Genomic DNA, 21,286 nt, shown 5'->3' with positions numbered 1-21,286 from the left:
CTAGCCAAGAGGTAACCCACAGGAGTGTGTCTTCGGGGTTGCTGGTCCGCCTATGTCCATTTGCCAATCCTCATATTTTCATGCAAAACATCTTAATTTTCAAATATTGGAAATCAATTCATAGATTTTTTTTAATCAAATGGACAAGCCATATAAAATATGTCTATGAGCTGGATAGAACCCAGAGATGACGCACTGGCGACCACAGAGGGGTAGAAACACAGACATATTTATGGGTGGATAAACACAGAAGTTAGACTTGCCAATAGGCTGTTTAGGATGCCTTGGTGGCATCTGACACTGCTTTACACACAGAATACTAGTGAAGATAAGCTCTAGGCACTTGTGTTCAGATTAAAACCTAAAAGCAACAGTATAACACATCAAATTGTTGGCCCTTCTTATTTCCGGAGAGAGCTCATAGAAGAACATGGAAGAACAAGAACACACTTTAAATTTCTTACATATATAATTAAAAATTTTGACATAAGGAAAGGGTGGTACCAGCAATATGGAAAGGAGATCCACAAAGCTTGTCACTCCAACAGAAAGACCAAGCTTCTCATCTCCCCAAAGCAATAGCCAATAGCTGTTGCTTCAGAAGGTGAAGGTTTCCCACAATGCACCTGTGTAGTGTTAGCCCCAGTGTGTTGTCAGTGACAGACTCTTAACAGTAAATTGGGTGAAACTAAATGTCTTCAGAATTCAAAACATAGTAGGAGTGTTGGGGGGAGCAGTTAATACTACTATTAGTGAGCATGCAGAGCTCTCTGACTTTTACCCTGTGATTTATATCTTAATGGGATTCAAGGCAGTTTAAAAAGTGGATTTATGCTGGCATCCTATATATCTGAACATCATCTTGCTTCCAGCTTCTTGCTTAACAATTTCTAAGAAATGCTACTGCCAGTTAGAAATGCTCTATCTTTTCTTCCTGTTCTATTCTTTCATGTCCTATGAAGGTCTGCTCTTAGAGAGGCTGAACAATTGAAGTAAATACTTTCTAGATTTTAGCAGTGCTTTACCAACACTTGTGAATTACCGTCATTCTTCCAGGATTCAGTTTAAGAGCGGCAATTACAAGTCACTTTAACATCTGAGAAAGGGATGGAAAGCAGACCCTGCAAATAGAAGGCCACATTTATTCTTTTCAAACCCCAGCTCAAGCTATCAGTAGAAAACACAGTTTTCATGAAAGCACTCAAACAGTTTTCCCCAAACCTTGCAGAATCCATTACTTTAAAGAAATTTCCACATGAATAGGCCAAACAAATCGGGCATACTAATACTTTTTACAGACACACACCCCAATGTCATTTTCATACCAAACTGTCAAGTACTCCCAAGTTGAACAGGTTCATATATTTTGGGTTGAATGGTCAGGATAGAAACATGCATTGTGAATAAAGTAACTTAGAGATTGGACCTATCTCGTTCCCTATTTCAGCTGTTTGCTGCCCCTGCCACCTTGAAGTTATCCCCAGCTGAGCTTTTTGTGCATATTCTTGAGAACTAGCTCACTTTTGGACTGTCTCCAATTCATTCATTCATTCAATCAAAAAAGAAACATGCATTGTGCCAGGTGGTGACAGAGAGAAGCAAGGACATCATCCCAACACTCGAGGGGCACAAAGCCCATATAGCTTGTCCAAAAGTGTAAGAACTCAGTTTTAGCTATCTGCTTCTGTTTCATAAGACTTACAAAGGTCAAGGACTTTCTTCCTGCCAAATCCAGGGTTTCTAGCTTTGCATTAACTTTTCTGTTTTTTGACATCAGCTTCCATGTGGTGCTGGAGTCCTTCCCCAGAGACAAAGTCCTTGCCTGGTTTCCCATTTTGCTTGTATTCATGGCATTATCCTTGTACATTTCACAATAAATCACGTCCCAGTGACATTCCCCGAGGCTCTGATACTTTTTTTCTTGGTAGGCCAGACCCTTTGTGACAGGATTTACTTACCTTCTTTACGAAGATAACCAGCTAAGTCACTTCTCAGTCTCCTGTTTTGTTCAAATCCTTACTACACACAGCCTGCAAGACTCTGAAATTTGTTGACAGAGTCCTGTAAGAATGCTCACTAAGAACAAGTGTCCTCCTCTGTGCTTTTGAGGGCCACTACACACTTTCATTAAATCATTTTGCTCCAGCCTGCAAAGATTGCTTTACATTTGCTCGGAAAGCAGGGCACAAACCCCTCCAGGGCAGGGAATGCTGTGAGCTTGGCTTCCCTGGCAGCACAGGACCTTGCAGTGTTTCCTGGAGCAAATCCCCCCATTGTTTGGTTTGCTGGGCTTCTGGCTGGACTTCTGATGCACTGTTTGTTCTAGTGACTTGTATCCATCCCAGATGGAAATAGGCTCTTAATAAGAAAATGAAGGAATCAGTCACTCATTCAGCACTATTCTATGTAATGGGGGATATTTAGTTACCCCTGATTCAGGGCTTAATACCAGGAGCATCCTGTAGTCATTGTGTTAGGGGGAAAGGAGGACCTGAGCTGCTGCCCTATAACAATTGGAACATCCCAAAATGTCACCACGCCATCTAGGGGTATAGACATACTGCCACACTCCTCACCCCAACAAATTGGAAACCACCATGCTAGCATATTTTGAAGGTAGTCACTTCAGAAATACAATATTTTAGCCAAAAATATTGGTGTGTCTCTACTCTTAAGCTTAAATCCACGCTCCGATTATTAGTCCATGTCTTCAAAGTGCAATGGAAGGTACAGAAGTTCTGGATTTAGGACAAACTTGTTTCCAGATCCTGCTACTTAACCACTTGATGACAACAGACATATTCACTGCATTTGTGAAATGGAGAAAAAACATACTTCCTTGGCCCTCATGATTTCACACTGCTGACAGTATAATATTTCCACTTCTCTGAACTTATCAACTTGGGAGTTCTCCTGGGGTGTGATGATACACTGTACAAATGAGCCTTCTGTGTGGGACAATCAAGGATGCTTTCTTCCTCGGCTCCTTGAGGTTCCCTTTTTTCTTCTGTTTAATGCACATCTGGGCTCCATCTCGCTTCCAAGTTTTCCTGAAATGCCCTAGATCCATTTTTAAGGATGTATCCACCCCCCTGTTCTCTCAGCTCCTAACCTTCCAAAATGTTTCTCTCCTCAGTCTTTGAGGAGAGCAGATGCCTTTATCTGGCCCGTTAAGTATGAAGTTGTTTCTATGGCTATTTGGAATCCCAAGTAGATGGGAAATTTCCCAAGGGCATACACATTCCAGTTTTTATTCTGTATTCCCATGGCAACCATGCATTCAATGTCTATAGTTTATGATTATTCATCACAAATGTGGAGATAGCTTCCCTTTCTTATATATATATATTTATAAACTATGTATTTATAAGCATTTCATGTTTGTCCTTTTTCTTTTTTGTATTATTTATGTTTTAGCTTACTTTAAATTATAGTGAATAATTCTGACAGTGAATTTTCTCCGTAAAGTTACTAGTATTGAATCATCTGTCATTAACTGTCAATAAATGCTCTGTGATTTTGGGCAGTGATTATATAAGCTTGGCCAATAGCCTTGAACTTCCATTTACATAGGATTCTAGAATCAGATGTTAAGTTAAAAAGGATTTCAGAGGTGATCTAATTTACCACCTATCCCATTTTTTTCAGGAACTTGAGGCTCAAAGAGATTAAGAATCTTATCCAAAGTCACATAGCTAACTAATGATTGAACCAAGAGTAAAATCTGGACCTACTCACCCAGATTCCAGTACTTCCTCCCATGTCTCCTTCCCTTTCAAGATTTGTTTATCCTTAATTTAGAAATGTGCAGCAACACTTTCTAGTCTTCTAGCAGTGAGTGACCCTGCAATTTGTATTTGTGACATTATCGCTCTCTTCTACAATTAATTTAGGGATGAGGGAAACATTGAAGAGTGTTGAAAATTCTAGCACCTTTTAAAATTGCAAACTGAAAATGATTACTGAACACACCATAACATAGGTGGTCTAATAAAAAGGCATTCACCATGCGGCTACAAACTAATAAATAATAATAAAAATGATGCCTTTGCAAAATGCTATAAATGAGCCAACTCCCTGGCCCTGGAGAATGAAGGGATGCAAAAGAATCTTAGTGATATAACATGTTTGACTTGACCAAAGATGAAATGCAGAAGACAGCTAGATTTGATGTCAAAATGATGTGGGGAAGGGTGGGATTTAATGGAAGGAGGAAATTGAGTTTCTGGGTTCCCAGTGTGATTCACTGCACTCCATCCACCAGACTGGCATAGGTATCAAGATACAAAGACAGAAATCAAGAATGGCTGCTTTTAACCAAAATAGCCCTGGTGGTCCCAAGCAGACTAGAGGTACACAAAGCTTGGTAGGTCTTGGATTGTCAGAATTTCTGGCCAGTCCCTCTGACTAGCGGGCCCCCTCTCACTGTGAGGGTCTTGGACCAGGGCATATTCCAGCCCCAAATTGGAGACACTACCCCGTGTGAACACAAGCCTGCACACTTGAATAGCGGCAGCTGGCTTTAGAGAAAAATGGAACGACTGTCCCTGACCAGTTTTCAAGGGCTACCATTCTTTCTTTCCAGGGCTGAGCGGATTTCTCGGTGCCTCCCCCTCCAAGGCGCGTCCCCTCCCTTACGCGCAGCCCGGGCCACCAACGACAATGGAATTGGCGGCTGCCCGGCTGCTGGCCGCTGTCGCCCCGGTAACCACGGTAACCGCAGGCTTCAGGAATGCACACTAATTGAAGCCGAGTTTCCTCCCACAGCGATAAGCAACAAGTGCAGCAAAAATAGTGAAACAGGCGGGATAAAGGCTGAGGGGGAGGGGGGCAGTCACAACGCAGGACTGGGGGGCTGGGGATTAGGTATGGGGAGCCAGTGCTTTAAAGGCCCCCTTTTGTCCTCCTAACAACCCAAGTCCTTCACCCTTCAGAAATCTTAGCGCCGAGTTTTCAGCGAACAACTATTACTGCAAACCACCATCTCGGCGCTGTGTCTCTGCATGTTTCAGTAAATGGACAGAAATGTGCACATCCCAGGTCCCCAGGAATAAAATGCCAGCAAGAGTTTAGCAGGTGATTTTCCCTCAGGTCCTCTGGTTCTTCTTCAATCAAGAGGAGAGGCTTCTGTGGCCATCTACACAGTTCCAGTTCATGCCCATTGTCTGGGCATAAATTATTAATAGTCTCCTCTTTTTGCTCTCAAGAGTATACTGGTTTGGATGATAAATTATAAAGTCATGCTATCTGAAGTCTTCCCAGGGCCACCCAATCCTAATTCAAGCGTTAGGTATTCCCCAAACCTCTCCAGACTTATATGGCCTGCTACCTAATTCCTGTATTTAGAATAGGCAGCAAATACCTGTAATTAATGAAGGACGGTTTACTAAGAAATGGGGCATCCAACAGCAACCAAAAGATAGCATGCTGGAGAGAATGTTCTGAAATGCTCCAAGAGGGAGATTCCCAAGGCTATTGAAGGTCACCACTGACAGGGCACTGCACAGATATCACTGAGAAAACATGAATCTGTTGGAAATAGGATTTCCCATTCCCAGATGGTTCACTAAGTCCTCTGCCTATGGCGTGTGGGCTAAAGGAAAATAAGCTCTCCAGCAGGAATTCCAGAAGGCATCATGCCCTACACTGGGTTCCCTCAGATTGTTAAACATACACTGGCGATAGATATGGGGGATGGGAAGGGGTGGGAGAAGGGAACTAACATTTACTGAGTTCTCATTGTTATGTGCCATTTAATCTCACAATAGGTCCTTCTATTCTACTGTGTAACTTTTATTACTCCTCCTCCAAGTTTACAGATAAAGAAACTAAGGCTCATCATACTGACTCATTCAAGATATGAGTCCAGGAATGTTGGACTCCAAAGCGCATGCTCTTCACAGTGGAACTTTATCCAGGATCCAGACAGACCTTTGGTCAAGAGCAGGGTTTTGCAACCTTGGCTTTATTGACATTTGGGGCTATATGATTTTTTTTTGTCAAGGGGAGGAAAGTTTTCCTGTACATTGTAGGGTGCTTAGCAGCTTCCTTGGCCTCTATCCACTAGATGCCATAGCACCCCACAAATTGTGACAACCAAAATTGTCTCCAGACATTGCCAAATGACACCTGGGGGTCAAAATTGTCCCTTCTTGTGCAGAGATACCTAGGCGTTTAAAGGCACACTTTAAAGTGCGCCTTTAAATGCCTAGCTGTTTAAAATTAAATAGGTTTAATCTTTGTTTGCATTGTTTTCTAATTGCTTCAGAAATCTAATTTTTATCTTCACCAAAAGATAGTGGTTATAGGGACAAGGGAGTGTCATTTATTTTGTATCCTCACTGTGTTACAGATATATTGGGTTGTCAGAAAAGTCATGATGTATTTTTTCTGTCATGATTTTTCCGACAACCCAATAGCATGCAAAACCACTAGTTATATTTAAATATAAATCACACTCAAGCAAAACTGACTCCAGGGTGCTTATGAAAGAGAAAGGTTGTGATTAAGCAAGAGAGAGGTTCAAAGGCCATAGTAGCTTCTCACAAAGAGCAAAAGGCATGATCTCACATCTTTGGGAAAAACACATACACCCTCTGTCCCGCAGGCAGTAGAACTTCTGCTATTGACAGTCATTAACTGGAATCAGGTTGTAGTTGATGCCTCGCTAACTTTTCTGGTTCTTCCTTCTCCATCTCTTTGACATATTTTCTCCCGTTTTTCTCAAAACCAAGACCAACAGAGGAATCTTGGTATGTTCAGGTCAGAGCAGGGCAGGAACAGGAGAGGCCTGGGAGTTAAACAATGACCTGAGGTCTAAAGAGCTCACTCATTAGTTTTCTGTTTCTCCTTTCATGGGCTCTCGTGTGGTTATCTTGGCTCTTCCAGAGACTTGAAGGTACAGGTGTCTACTGAAGACTGAAAGGTTGATTCTGCTCTCCCAGAAGAATCAACACTTGAAGTCTTTCATGTAAGGCCAACGCATCTGAAGCATAATTGAATCTACAGATGAAAACGTGGACACAGACCAAATCAGACGTTCCAATGACAAAACCCCAGATTTATGGCTAGAGTGAGGATCTGTAATTAATTCCTTTTCTCCCTTCTGCCAGGAGTAAACTTTTTCTTTCTTCTCTCCCAATTCTTTCCCCCTCTTCCACTGTTTGTAAATCTTTGAGAGAAACAGCAGCAGCCACTCTTGGAGATCAAAGTTTTAGCAGGAAACAAAGACCTCCAAGGAGGCAGTTGCCATGGGAACTCTCCGAGCTGAAGCCCTTTCTAAATCGGCAAATCTCCTTGGTTAGCAGCACGCTAAGGCTCAAGGAGGAAGAGGAGGGGGAGGGGCACCTTGGCAACAAGTAGCCTTTCTCAACTGTAAAGTCTTGAAGGCTGGGGAATGACCAGATTCCAATTGAGGTAGCGTTGACAAGGGGGTGGGGTGTGGGTGTGGGATGCTAGAGCATTTCTGCCCAGCCTTAAAAACATGCTCCCATCACAGACTCCTAAAGTCAGTTGCAAGTTCTGAGATGTCCTCTCCCAAGATTTCCCTGATTTCTTATTTTCATTCTTAATGGCTTTTTAATACTAGTGGGCAGAAAGGTTTATTTTACACCAAAATAACATTTTCAGGCACAGACTGTAAATAGCTTGATTTAAAACAAACAAAATGCATGCATGCCTATTCCTTGACCTCTTGACTAGGTAATACATGCTGTACTGGGTAAATCACAGGAGGGGAAAGAAGAAAAAAATAGAAGCATGGCAGGAAAACAAAGGTAATGTGGTATTACCTTCACAGGGAAGAATCAATCCCCGTTAGCACCTACTCATAAGGACCTGCTGGGAGAGATCCTATTTTTGGCATAGAATAGCATAACATTTGGTCTATTAAAAAAAAGCAGAAATTGATGAATTCCACAAAAGATTAAGAGTGGTTTTGCCTGCCTGGTATTCTTTTCTTCATTTGGAAACAACTGTCTAATTTCCCCATTAGGAGGCTACTCCTTTTCCTTTTAATTCATATTGTTCAGTTGGGGTTAGTTGTATACAGCTGACTTGAATCATGCAGGAGTCACAGTTGCTGACAACCCCCACAGTTGAAATTCCATGTATAACTTTTGGGGGACACACTTGTCCCTGGGGTTGGTTTCAAGACACACACCCCCTTCACAGATACCCAACCCCTGGATGCTTGAGTCCCATATAGTAGGTCCTCTGTATCTTCACTTACACATCTTCCAATTCAGTCAATCAACATTTAGTTTGAATCCATGAATTTGGAACGTAGGGATATGAAGGACCAACTATATTTATTGAAAAGAACTCATGAGTCAGTTGACCAATGGAGTTCAAATCTGTGTTCTTCAAGGTCAACTGTACTAAGCCTCCTAACTCCCAACACATAGCCTACTTCCCTACAACAGGACTTTTTTCTGTAAACTAGGGAGATGGAAGGTGCTACTGACCATGGAAGCCTGGACCTCCTAGAGCCATCTCAGGGGAGCCCCAAGTGGAAAAAGCCTGCCTGAGAAGAAGTTAGAACAGAGAAGAGAAGATATAGATTCTTTTTTTTAAAAAAAAGTTATTTTATTTATACAAGAGCTGGGGTACAGGCCAGATGCGTGGGAGGGTGAGAGGATTCACCAGAGACAGAGAGGGGAACAGAACAGGCAGACTGACAAAATACACTGCTGAGGGGAGCAGCGGGGGAGGCAGGAGAGGTTTGCCGCCCCATGTGGGATTCTTGCCCACTGGCCGGGATCGAAGCCGCGCTGCAGAGGCTGAGAACAGCTTCACAGTGCAGCACTCAACCGCCTGTGCCACCAGGGAGGCCCAGATATAGATTCTTTAAAACATAATCTAAAGAAAGGAATTGGCCAAACTTGAAGCTAGGAATACCCTGAACTTTTTGGCTACCTAAACCAAATAGTTCCCCTAAGCTAGTTTGAGTCTCTCCCCCTGGGAATAAAAATAATTTAAAAGTTGCATTCAAAAGACTACAACCATTAGTTCTGGATAGTGAACTTTTAGGAGATACTTTCTCCTTTTGTATTCTTCTGCTTTGTTTGAGACTTTTTTTTTACTAAGTATGTTTCAATTTTTCTGAAGGAGAAAGAATATTAAAACAAAACGTTAGCATTTGAGACACCACCCTATATAGAGAATTACTTCTGCAACCTCTGGGTCTTTTAAATAAAGTCAAATCAGAGAAAGGACTCTGAAAGCCATCTCATTCATCCAAACATCCTAGAGAGGAGAACCTGTTCCATGTTGAAAGTTCAAGAGAAATGGAGTTGCTGTGACTTCCTTCAACCAACCAAAAATTCTAAAGACTGTTATTGACCATTGGGAAAGTCTTCCTTAGCTTTAATCTAAACATGCCTTGGCTCATGTTCTCTTATTCTATTCTTAGTCCAGAAGCAGGAGTATTTCCACTGGGCCATTTCTCTCCTTTTCCTACTTGAAGTCCATCAAAAAACAAACTCTCCTTGGGACATCAAGAAGAAAGGGTCAGGGCCTCCCCGGTGGCGCAGAGGTTGAGCACTGGGTTGCGAAGCTGCCCGCAGCCTCTGCAGCGCTGGTTCGATCCCCGGCTGCTCCCTGGCCACCGGAGGAGGGTCCCATATGGCGTGCAGACCTCTCCTGCCGCCCGCTGCTCCCCTCAGCAGTGTACTTCGGTCCTTCTGCCTGCTCTGCTCCCCGCTCTGGCTCTGGTGAATTCTCTCACCCTCCCGTGCTTCTGACTGTACTCAGTGCTTGTATAAATAAATAAATCTTTAAAAAAAAAATTAAAAAAAAAAAAAAAAAAAGAAGAAAGGGTCAGGCGCTCATATTGCGCACAGAAACAAGTTTGGCCAAGGCGAGCTGCTTTTAGATCTTAAAATAATAACTTCCCTACTGGAGTCTTCCTGAACGGTGAAGTCCCTTTCCTGCCAGCTGGAGCTGCCTGAGGGAACTGTATTCCAATCCAAACAGTGGCACGGTTCCAGGTTATAAACAGCCTGTCCTTGCCACTGATCCTAGACCAGTGTCTAATCTCAGGGTGGCAGATTTCTGGACACTCCCTCCTTCTGTGATTGTCTGCTGGTAGGGCCCTACGATCCCAAATGTCTGTCTAAATATTTCCAAGATACCTGTCACTGTCATGTCAAAGCATCCAAAACACTGTGCATTTCCAACTTCAGAATGACTTTACCTTCTGAATCATCAAAAAGAGATGAAAGCATATTCAGTATAGTTTTTGTGTTTGATGTTGAAGCAGTGCTTGTCCTTCCATTCCTGGGAATCACATGTCTTTGGATATTTTGGAAACCTTTGAGAGAAGCAGCTATAGTGATTTGTAAATGGTTCAGATGTAGGTGGGCGGCGGGGAGGAATGGGTTATGCTCATGGGGAGATGGGCAATCAAGACAAGAACAATGATGCCCACATCAACTGTGCAGGCTGGGTCAATGGTTATAGGCGGTTTCACTGACTACAGTGAAATGCTAAAGCAAATCTAGGACAAGTAAAAATCATTACCCATGGCCTCAAGCAGCAGTCACATTTTTAATAGCACTGCTTGTGCAGGGGAGCATTCTGTGGCTTCTTAATATAGACAAGTGGTGTGGTGTCGATGAAAGAGATGAGGGCAGGAATCAAAGCACTTGCGTTTGATCCTCAATATCATTTTTTCACTGGGAAAAAAACTCGAACATCAATTTGCTCATTAGGAAAACAATGCCATCTCTCTTACCTTACCAGGTTACTATGGAGTAAGTGTATAAGCTACAAATTATTATAGGTATATATTAATGAGTGGTAGATGTAGTAATGTAGTGTAACACTATGGTGGACATTTATTGCTTTTTGAGCATCTCAGATCTTATGTCTTTTTTTGTACAAGTGCCAGTTTCCTTTGGGTAATTAATCCTTCTCTATATCTTGATGGACTAGCCCACCAAGAGCCTCTGGTCTTCCAAGGCTAAGTTGGGGCACCTGTTCAAAATGGGCTAACTGGATTCCTCTCCTGAGCCTGATTCTTGCGTGGGAAGTACAAGAACAGAAAACAAAACAAAACAAAACGAAAAAACCCAAAACCAAAAACAACAGTTGGAAAAAAACAACAAAACCCAGCAACAACAAAACAGTTGATTTTTTCTGGCTATTGAGCCCTTAAAGATATTTTCTATTAATATCAAAGACCTTTTTCTGTGGACCAAATGTCTCAATGGTCACTTTGTTTTGTTTTTTTTTTTTTTAATAGAGGCATGTTCCATTTATTTATTTGTCTGCTTGTTTGTTTGTTTTGTTTATACATGCACTGGGTACAGTCAGAAGCGCAGGAGGGTGAGAGAATTCACCAGAGCCAGAGCGGGGAGCAGAGCAGGCAGAAGGACCGAAGTACACTGCTGAGGGGAGCAGCGGGCGCCAGGAGAGGTCTGCGCGCCATGTGGGACCCTCCTCCGGTGGCCGGGGAGCAGCCGGAAATCGAACCGGCGCCGCAGAGGCCGCGGGCAGCTTCGCAACCCAGCGCTCAACCGCTGCGCCACCAGGGAGGCCCTCAATGGTCACTTTGGATTTGACCAAATGTCCACTAATCAACAAAAAGTGGGAGTTGCAATAAATGAATATGTCAAGGATTTTCTTAATCTAAAAAGAAATTGTCATTAATACTTATAATAGATCCTAGAGCATCTTTGGCAGGGCATGAACTGTGCTGTGTTCACCAAACCATTTTTACTTTCTTCCTGGCCATATACAAAATAACAGCAGATGTATTCCATGTCACTGCCAGACCCGGACCCTATGAAGTTCCACATTACCTTCCTCACTCTCCCTGTGCAGCTGGGAAAAAAGGTCTCCAATTAGCAAAGTCAAACAATGGAGACACCTAGGCCCCAGGCCACACTTGGAAAGAGGCTACCCAGATGAGACTCCTAATGCACAGCTGACAATGACAAGATGAATAAACTTCTATTGTGGCAAGTCACTGAGATTTGCTTTTACAGAAGCTAACAAGTATTACCCTAATATACTATCCCTTGCTAGCAATTGATTTTCCAGCCTTCCTTCCGATTTTTATATCCTTCCAATGAATTTATTTCCTATTTATGTTAGCCAGAGTCTATTTCTGTTGCTTTCAGGCATAGTCCCTAGAGGATCTATCACCAGTTAATAGTTAAAATAACCAGATAAAGAATTATGACCAATGAGATTAAACCATACATCTCACTTGAGACTGTAGATATTTATGGTATCAATACTCTGTAAATCAAATATTTACTCAGCACTGACAAAATTTAAGTCATAAAGTATTAGTTAGAGATGCTGCCCATTTATTATTTAAAAAATTCACTCATTTGTCCTTATTCTAGCTACTGTACTAGGCACTGCAGATATAAAGATAAATGAGAATTGGTCCTTGCCTCTGAGATATTCTGGGTCCAGTGCTATTGAGAATGCCCAGTGTGTGCTAGGGGAAATCAAGATAAGTACACATGCAGTGCCAGGGCCACCTCCCAATGAAGTCACACTAGACTATCAGACTGAGAGATTCTGTCCTTGGCCCTCTTCATTTTATATAACCTTCTTGGGTGACACAGCTATTCTACAGAATAGCTGATTTTTCAAGTCTATTATCACTCATGACTTTTCAAGTCTATTATCTCTAACCCTGATTTCTCCACCGAGTTTCAGCTAGACATCTCCTCCTTGGTGTGCCACAAGCACCTCACATTCATCATATCAAAAACTAAACTCATTTTCTGTCCCCAGACTGTGTCAACTATTTTTTTTAAAAGATTCATTTATTTATGCATACAAGAACTGGGGTGTAAGCCAGAGGTGAGTGGGGGGTGGGTGAGAGGATTCACCAGAGAGAGTGGGGAGAACAACAGGCAGATCTACTGAAATACACTGCTGAGGGGAGCAGTGGGCCAGGCAGGAGAGGTTTGCTGCACCATATGGGTTGCTCCCTGGCTGGCTGGAGATTGAACTTGTGCTACAGTGGCTGGCAATAGCTTGATAGAGCTGTCTTTAACCTCTGCGCCATCAGGGATGCCCCTGTATCAACTATTGATGGAATAGTGACTACCCGGATGGCCAGAAATCATGGCTGTTTTGGACTCATCCCCCTCGCTCCCATTTCCTTTTATACGTCTGTCACCAAGCTCCCAAGCTCCATCACTCCCATCTCAGAAATGATGCCACGCTGTCTCTGCTCAACTCACTGGTCTGGTCCAGAATCTCATTCCCTCCCACTGCACTGCAGCGCCCCCTAAGCGACCCTGCTGTTCCACCACTCCCCTCCAAAGTATTGTCTGCCCTGCTGCTAATTATTGTTCTGCCCCTGAGACCTCACTTTCATTCCTCGCTCTGTTAAACTTTCTTCATTGGCTTCCCAAAGTCTTCAGGATGAAGTCCAAATTTCTTAGGCTGACACTTCACACTCTTGCTCCATCAACTTTTCTATTGTCTCCTTGGAGGGTGCAATGAGAAAAAGAAATTCTTCTTAACAGCCTTTCTAATTTATCCCTTTAACTTACCTTTCGTTACTAAGTGATCATTTGAAATTACAGTTTTCTGATGAGTTTTGTGATCATCTCTAAGGACAGCTAAAGTTTTAATGCCTCTAAGCTCCATCAATGGTTTCTTCTCATTCTAGTGGGATCAGTCCCTTTAGCCCCAACCTACTGCAGAAGACCACTATTTGCTCACTCTGTCATTATATTACGCTCTTATAACTAAATTGTGACCCTTTTCTTTTGAGTCATGAGGATTGAATTCCTGGGAGGTCATTTCTTCATTTTTACAAGGTAGTTGTCTTTCTCCATGTTCATCTACCTTTTAATCCAGGAATTTTAGAATTGAAATAAAGCTCAGAAGTAACTTAAACACATTTTCCTATGCATGAATCCTGGTGTAGTAACTCGTAATGATTTTCCATCCTTTTAGGACATACAAATCTCTACTCCTGGGAAGGCTTGTTCCATCTTTAGATGAACAGTTCTTGCTTTATAGTGAAATGGCCTTCCCATATAACTTCTACTGCTCTTTCTAATTTTAACATACTACACAGACAGAGTAAGTTTCTGATCCCTCTTCTATCCAATTTCACTTCAGATATCTAAGACCTTCTCTTTCCATGTGCCCTTCACATATTCTAAACCTTTGTCCCTAGAAATCCTCCCAGTTCCAACCATTCTTTGTATAAAATTTAATGACTGAACCAGTGGCTCATGGTGGCTGTGATTAAAAATCGGTGGACCCAGCTCTACCTTCCCACTGAGGTCTGTCTCCTTGACGTTGACCTTGGAAATCAGGTTGCTCTCCTGCTCTCATAAAAAGAATACCTAATATACAGGCCTGCTGGAGATAACAACCAATTAGGATTTTTTAAAGTGTGGTGGTATTTTGAAAATTTCTATTGCTATAAAGGGGTGTCAAGACAAAGAAGAATCAGAATTTACATTTGGAAAGAAAATACAATACTTTATGCACCCAGAAAATTCTTGGAGATTTCAAACTAACCCCTTTAAAGAACTAACACAATTAGTATTGCCCTTTCACAAAGTTTACATGGCAGATTATCATGCTTGGAATATTTCTAATTAATGTGAAACACTGCAGATCTGTTTCTCCACCCTGAGAGCCCTAGCATGAATCTGTTTATCTCACATACATGTTACTCCTACTGTGTTGAGCTCACCTGCAGCTTCCCTAGTTTTCCTTTACGATTCCTTTCAGAATAACACTAATTTCTGTCCTTCATCTTTCCTCCTAACAGCACAGACCACCTTCATTTGAGCCTTCCTTTCCCCCACCTCTTTTTAACCCCGGAGACTTTAATTCTGACAACTGCATCTTCACTCAGCTTCTCTGTGTGTTTTGATTCACAGAAATATGCTTCAGATGCTTTGGCACATGGTGGAGAAACAATACTTTCACTCTATTCATTTTCCCACATTTGCAGAACTGGGACCAATTACTGAAAGTGGTTTTTACCTGTGCCCTTTGCCTACACAGACCCCCCCACTTCCCTACAAATGGCTGCTTTGGCCAAATAACTGCTTGTGATTTGCTAATTGCAGGCTCATTGCATCATTTGGTCTTTCAAACTTGGCCCTTAGAGCTATGTGATTAGGCAGGAATTTATCTTTTTATTCCCTTCTGATTCACAGAGTTGATTAAGCAGATCTCAAATCTGATTTCCCTGTATTCTTTTACAATGTCAACATAAATATTTTACTTTATTTCCTTTTGGGTATCTGTCATGTTTCCCATTCTTTTGTAAATCACAGGTGGTTATGTTTTATATACTGGACTCAAGGAATATGCATTTGAATTAAGTCAATCTCTAATAAACGTTAATTATTAATTATTAATAAATAATTATTATCTTAATCCATTTTGCAAACTATAAAATTAAGGCAGCAGAACAGCTGATTTGCCAAAGTCACACTGTCGTGATAGAGTAAAACTAAGAATCGTAAATACCTCTATCACTTTGTGCACTGTTTTTCCTACATAAGGTAAAATTTAACCTCAAACTCATTTGCCTTTAAAAGAAAATATCCTTAAATATTCCCCCCAATTGTTATTATCTGGTTTCTTAGATGCACAAAAAATAATAATAATAATTTCCTTTTGAAAAATGGCTTCAAGGGCTTACCTTTTTATCATAAAATGAATGCAGTTTCTTAATTTCTGCATGTTTTATTTTGATTTTCTTGTTCAACCAACATTTATAGAACACGATATATGTGCCCAATTTTCAGTTTCATCCAAGGAGGTCATTTCCCACTGACATTCCTCCAATCCAAAAAAGAGGTAAAGTAGCCAAAAAAGTAATGAGTTTACATTTACAAAGAAATTAATATTAATGAGGATTAGATACATTTGCTTTGAGAATGAATCACACACTTTGAGATTTCCAGAAATTCTCTTTCCAATTAAAAACTACCATACCTTCCCCACAGCTTTTTTCCACTAAGCACCTTTTATCATTAAACTCTCCAGTTTGCAGCCATCTTTCCTTCTGAGTGTCTCAAGTGGTGGTAATGGAATGGGAAAAAATTCCTGGTCTCTTAGGAGATCCTGACACACTAGTGAATTATTGCTCTGTAGTCTCTACCCTGCTTCCAGCCCCTGGCATTGTCGTCAACAATTAGCATATAAAAAGGAAAGCAAAGAAAAAGAGCAAGAGAAATTAGGGTTAAAGTTGCAAGTAGCAGGGAAGAAAAAAATTTGCTAAGAAAGCAGAAGAAACATTCAGAACTACGCTGAAAGGGAGCCTGAGTCTCTAAGAAACAGGATATAGTAAATATCTTGCACACAAAAAGGCACATTTGAAGACAGATTTGTCTGTGCACAAAAATCAAAGGCTGTGTGTGCGACCTGTGGACACATGCAGGGAGGAGAACCAGGGCTGAGGTCTGAGAAGAGAGTGGCGCAGGTGGGCTCGCTTACCCAGCACCAGCAGTTCCACCGAGTCCTCGTTTTTACCCTCCAGGTCATCCGGGGTAGTGATGATGCAGTAGTAGAGTCCGCTGTCGCCCCACATGAGCTTTCCAATTTGAAGATCAGCATCTGTTATCATACAAAGAAAGACCCAGTCCCAAACATGTCCTCTCAAAGGAAAACAATGACTAGCGGAGGAGAGAGGGCGACTCTGGGGTGTCTGCGGGGTTCTATTTCTCTACCTGGATGATAATCAACAAGGTGTTTGCTTTCTTTAAAACACACACCTGACAGAATAAATAATGGAAAACCAACATCCTCAAGGTGAGAGAATCAGAACGTCACAGAAATTGGTTAGGGCCGGTCCAGTTTCAGGGGTAGAAGGTAGAAGGGTGCTTCCACCCAGGTCTCACAGGCCCCTGAGAGCCAGATAAATTCCAGAACGACTCTGAAGTGCTGGAAATGTGTTGACTTCACAGGAGTTCTTCAAAATTAAAAATTTCCAGTAGGTCCTATGAGACTCTCTTTAGAAAAGAGGAACTCTCTTTAGAAAAGTCCAAAGCTAAAGGGAACAGGAGAAAGGTGGGCTATAAAAGCACATGGGGCTTGGGCCAGGGCATCTGTCTGGCTCTGTAACTTTTATGCACACAGCCTTCCCCCACCAGAGAAACTTCTTAGGGAAGTCTGTTCTGAGTTTAGGAAAGGACCACAAGGTTGATGTCAAGGTATGGGAATTTAAAAAGTTCTTTACTAGAATCTATTTCCATTCAGTTCTGATAACAAGTTCCTGAGCATAGAGTTCAGACTTGGGAATGACTATTTCCAAAGCTCACCTCTGGTCTTCTCTGGATACTAACCCCTTTACCCTGCCTCCCGCCCCGCTGCCTCCCTGCCCCATCCCTTTAAGCAATATGCTGGGTTTCTTGATGCTCCTATTTCCTGTAAAATCAAAGTCCGAAGGAGTTCAAAGAGTGAGAGGCTGCCATCTTCACTTTTCTGGGAAGAATATAAAAAACCCTAGGTTCAAAACAGAGGCATTATTACCATGAACAATCGTGATCTCTCTGCCCCTGTAGAAATCTCCCAGGGTGACGGTTGAGCCCTGTTTTGAAGCTACCACTCGAACAGTCCTCCTGCTATCCAAACAGTCCAAGTAGGGGTCCCACTCCAGGTTTCTTTTGCTGAGAGACTGGGACCGAGGAGAAGACATGCCCAAGGATTCCCCCATCCGGTCCTGGCAGTAGGATTTAAACTTCCACTGCACAACTGCGGGCTGATGGGAGGATGTGGAGAAGTGGCAGCGGAGCACAGTGGGCTGGAAGAGCATGGCCACCCTCTTCTTGTCGGGCACTGTGACCTGAAGGCCTTCTGCCACGCCTGCAAAACAGAATGAACATGTCCAAATGGCATCTATATCCCGCATACGACGTCACGCCACATAATCATGCCTTTCTGCCTCAGCCTACTAAGATGTCAGCCTTCATTTTTTCCATCACAATCAATGGCATCAATACCACCAGATTATTCAGAAGGTTGCCTTCACCCCCAATATCCAATCAGCTACTAAGTCATGTCAACTTGATCTCTAAACATCTTTACTGTGTCTTCTTTCTCTTGAACCCCACTACTAGAACTTTTGTTGCTGCCCTCTTCATCTCTAGCTTGTAATATTACAATAATCTTGTCTGATTTCCCTGACATCAGCCTGTCCATAGCCAGTACATTCTCCTTACTATATAGTTCAGATGATTTTTCTAAATCTGACTCTGATGACTCCTCTCAAAACCCTTCACTCATTCTCCATGGCCCTCAAGATAAAACCCAAAGTTCCTGGCAAGGCACCTGAAGTGCTCCATCAACCTTCTCTGTCTCCCTTCTTGAAGCACCTCTATTTGAAGGGTAACCTCCAAGAACACCAGGCAACCAACAGTTGCCCCAAGTGGAACATGCTATTTCACACCTCTAGATCTTTGCATATGATCTTCCTTGTTCTGGGATATTTTTTCCTTCTTTCCCTGAAAAGCTCTTTTCCATCTTCTAAAGCCCAGTTCAAAGGTTTTTGTAAAGTCTTCTCTGACCAGTTCATCCATTTGTCACTTCCTCCTTTGTGCCATCACTATACCCCACATTCTACTTAACATTTATCATAATAATCTTGCAAGTATTTATTTTCATGCCTGTTGCCCTCATCAAACTTGTCAGGTCAGGAGTGCCTCTTCTTATCTTGCTGTCCGGAGTTGTGAAGGCCACACATACTTAACAAATATTTGCTAAATACGGACAATGAAGTCAGAAAGTATGACTTCGGGAGGAAGTGACTTTCCCTCCAGCTGGTGACCAAGCAAAGGGGACAGAGATGAAGGGGAAAAGAAGGCTTTGAGAGAATGGAGAATTTCAGATAAAAAGTAGTGGACTAGGTTCAAAAGCTTTGAAGGATAATCAAAAAAGGGGGGAGGGGAAGGCTAGAAAGCAAATGGGGAGTTTAAGTGGTGAAAAGATCCAACCTGAGGCAGGTGTCCAAGAAAGAGGGAAATTTCAGTGAATGAAAGACCAGGGGAGTGTTTGAAAGGCAAAGAACCTCTATGAACTCAATGGTAAGATCTAGAAATTCTAAGCAAAAAAGAACATAACTTTCTCCGTTAAATGGGAAAGTCAAGAGTTTCTAGCTTGATGTGAGGTTAGAAGAAGAAAAAGAATTGTGATGAAAGGCAGTAAAAGGACTATAAATAGAAAGACAGAATAGAGAGGTTCTGAATTGAATCCTGAGTCTGCCAAGTCAGCTTTAGGTAGCTTGAGGCAGAGTTTCACCCTAGAATTACAGAGTGGACTTGAGACATCCAAGAAAGATCCAGTTTCCAGGAGTTGCCTCCCCATTTCACAATGACACCCTGCAAAGCACACTCACTTGTACAATACAAACACTTATTCATGAATGTCTCTTTACACTAGCTCCCTGGACAAGGGAAGGACCATATTTGTACTCACATCTAATTTCCAAGCCAGTGCCTCTCTTCAATGAAAGCACTATGAAAACTTACTGTAATGCCTAGTAGGAGAATCAAGTTTCTGTATTTTGTGGAATTGGGAAGTGAATACAATAGTGTATCTGAAATTCAGCAGATCTTCAAGTGTTTTGAAATTGCCAAGCACTCAATAGCTATCTTTGGAATAAATGAAGGGATGGATAACCAGGGAATTTCTTTGTAGGGGAAACTAGTTAAATGACTCATAGATAGCATGATAGAGTAAAATAGTTCGGTATCAAATAGGCAGGGTTTTGAATCTCATCTGGCCATATACCAGCAATGAAGCCTTCATGAAGCCCCCTAAGTAATCATCACCTGTAAAATGAGCCTCCTGATCCTTACTCACAGGGTTAACTGCTATTATCTCAACAGGCTGAAAGAGCAGGGCACTGTGATCATGCTGGTAGAGGGCAGCTCTCAAATACAATGCTCCCTCACCTTCCTACTTGATGTCCTGAGCCTCTATAATCATTCACCAGCGATAGATTTGATTACAGTCAGACTGTATAGATCAGCCAATAGAGAGGCAAAGAATTTCTGTTTGGAAGTTAACGAAGAATATCAATTCCCAGGTTCTAGTACTTCCCCCCAGCTGCCCAATGTCAATGTGGCTTATTCCATTCTCCCTAACTCACATAGCTGGATTAGGGAAAGAAATTTCTTTACAGGTCCTTCTTAAACTCTACTGCATTAATTTTTAACCTTGTAGTTCTTCTTCTAGTCTTAATTCATGCCCCAGTTTTCCAGGTAACAAAAAAGGACAGAGTGGGAAGTGACTTCAGTTAGCTATGGCTGAGGCTGGACAACTAGTCATAGGTACTGTTACCTGTACACTGCACTGCATAACTATGGTTCAATCAATGATGTGCCATGATGGTGGTCCCCATAGGCTACACCATTACATCGGCCTAGGTTTGTAGTAGGCTGTACCATTTAGGCCTGTGTAATTATACTCTGTGATGTTCCAACAGAGATGAAACTGACTAACACAGCATTTCTGAGAATGAATGTACAATGCAGTGTATGTGCTCCCTCCACCTTCCTTCTCCATTACCTATTTATGATCTACCTAAGAAATCACATTTCTAGCCTTTCCTGGATAGGAAAACCAACAAAGGGGGCAGGTGTTACACAAAAGTTTGCAGGTTTTTTTTTCCTTTGAGAAAATGAAGTATGAAGTTTTTTCACTAGATGGTTACTAAGAAGAACCTCCTTCCCAGCTCTGTTAATGAGATTAGCCATTTGTCCAAACCATTGGACTGCCTTAAACAATTATTTATAGAGGCTAGTCAGTTCTCCACTTCTTCCATGACATACACATAAATTCAGGTTCCAAAGAGTAAGCAATAGATTTTCTCAGAACCATCTGCCTTTTCATAGGGCGATAGCCAAGAGCATGGATATTGGAATCAGTCTTAAATTAGAATCCAAGCTCTACCACCCGCTAGCTGCATGACCTAAGCCAAATTACTCAGTTCTTATAAGTTTTAGTTTCACTGGTAAAACCAGAATAGCAACTACCTTCTGAGTTGTTTAAGGGTTAAATAAGATTTTTATTCTAAGCATGTAGGATAATATTGGTATACAGTAAGCACTCAATAAATGTAGTTGTTGCTGCTGGTGTCAAGAATAGTCCACTGACTTCTGTGAAGCTGTGAACCTGGAGCTGGGTGAGCACAGAAGCAAGTGTGAGATGCAGAGAGTATAGAGAGCAGAGTGGGCAGAAAGTGCATAGGGATCCTAGAACCCGTAATTAGGAGTTCAACAGTACCGAGCTGTCACTACACACTCACAAACATACCTCCCCAAATTCAGAAATG

The 21,286-nt window shown here is 42.0% G+C and overlaps 1 protein-coding gene across 3 annotated transcripts in view; it reads right to left on the bottom strand.

The window, feature by feature from the left end:
• ILDR2 (immunoglobulin like domain containing receptor 2) overlaps nucleotides 1-21,286 on the bottom strand; it is a 62,950-nt gene that overhangs the window by 28,691 nt on the left and 12,973 nt on the right. For all 3 annotated transcript variants that reach the window (XM_037506560.2, XM_054693506.1, XM_054693505.1), the window contains exons 2-3: nucleotides 17,485-17,817; nucleotides 16,450-16,569 (exon numbers count right to left, since the gene is read on the bottom strand). In XM_037506560.2, coding sequence (XP_037362457.1) covers nucleotides 16,450-16,569; nucleotides 17,485-17,817 — 453 coding nt within the window. The remainder of the gene's footprint in view (nucleotides 1-16,449; nucleotides 16,570-17,484; nucleotides 17,818-21,286) is intronic.

The sequence above is a fragment of the Talpa occidentalis genome, unplaced genomic scaffold (assembly GCF_014898055.3).
Source record: "Talpa occidentalis isolate TD23 unplaced genomic scaffold, MPIMG_talOcc4v2.1 talOcc4.12, whole genome shotgun sequence".
In the NCBI taxonomy this organism is placed as follows: domain Eukaryota; kingdom Metazoa; phylum Chordata; class Mammalia; order Eulipotyphla; family Talpidae; genus Talpa; species Talpa occidentalis.
Note: the sequence above shows the minus strand (reverse complement) of the source record. Positions and strands in the feature narration are given on the sequence as shown.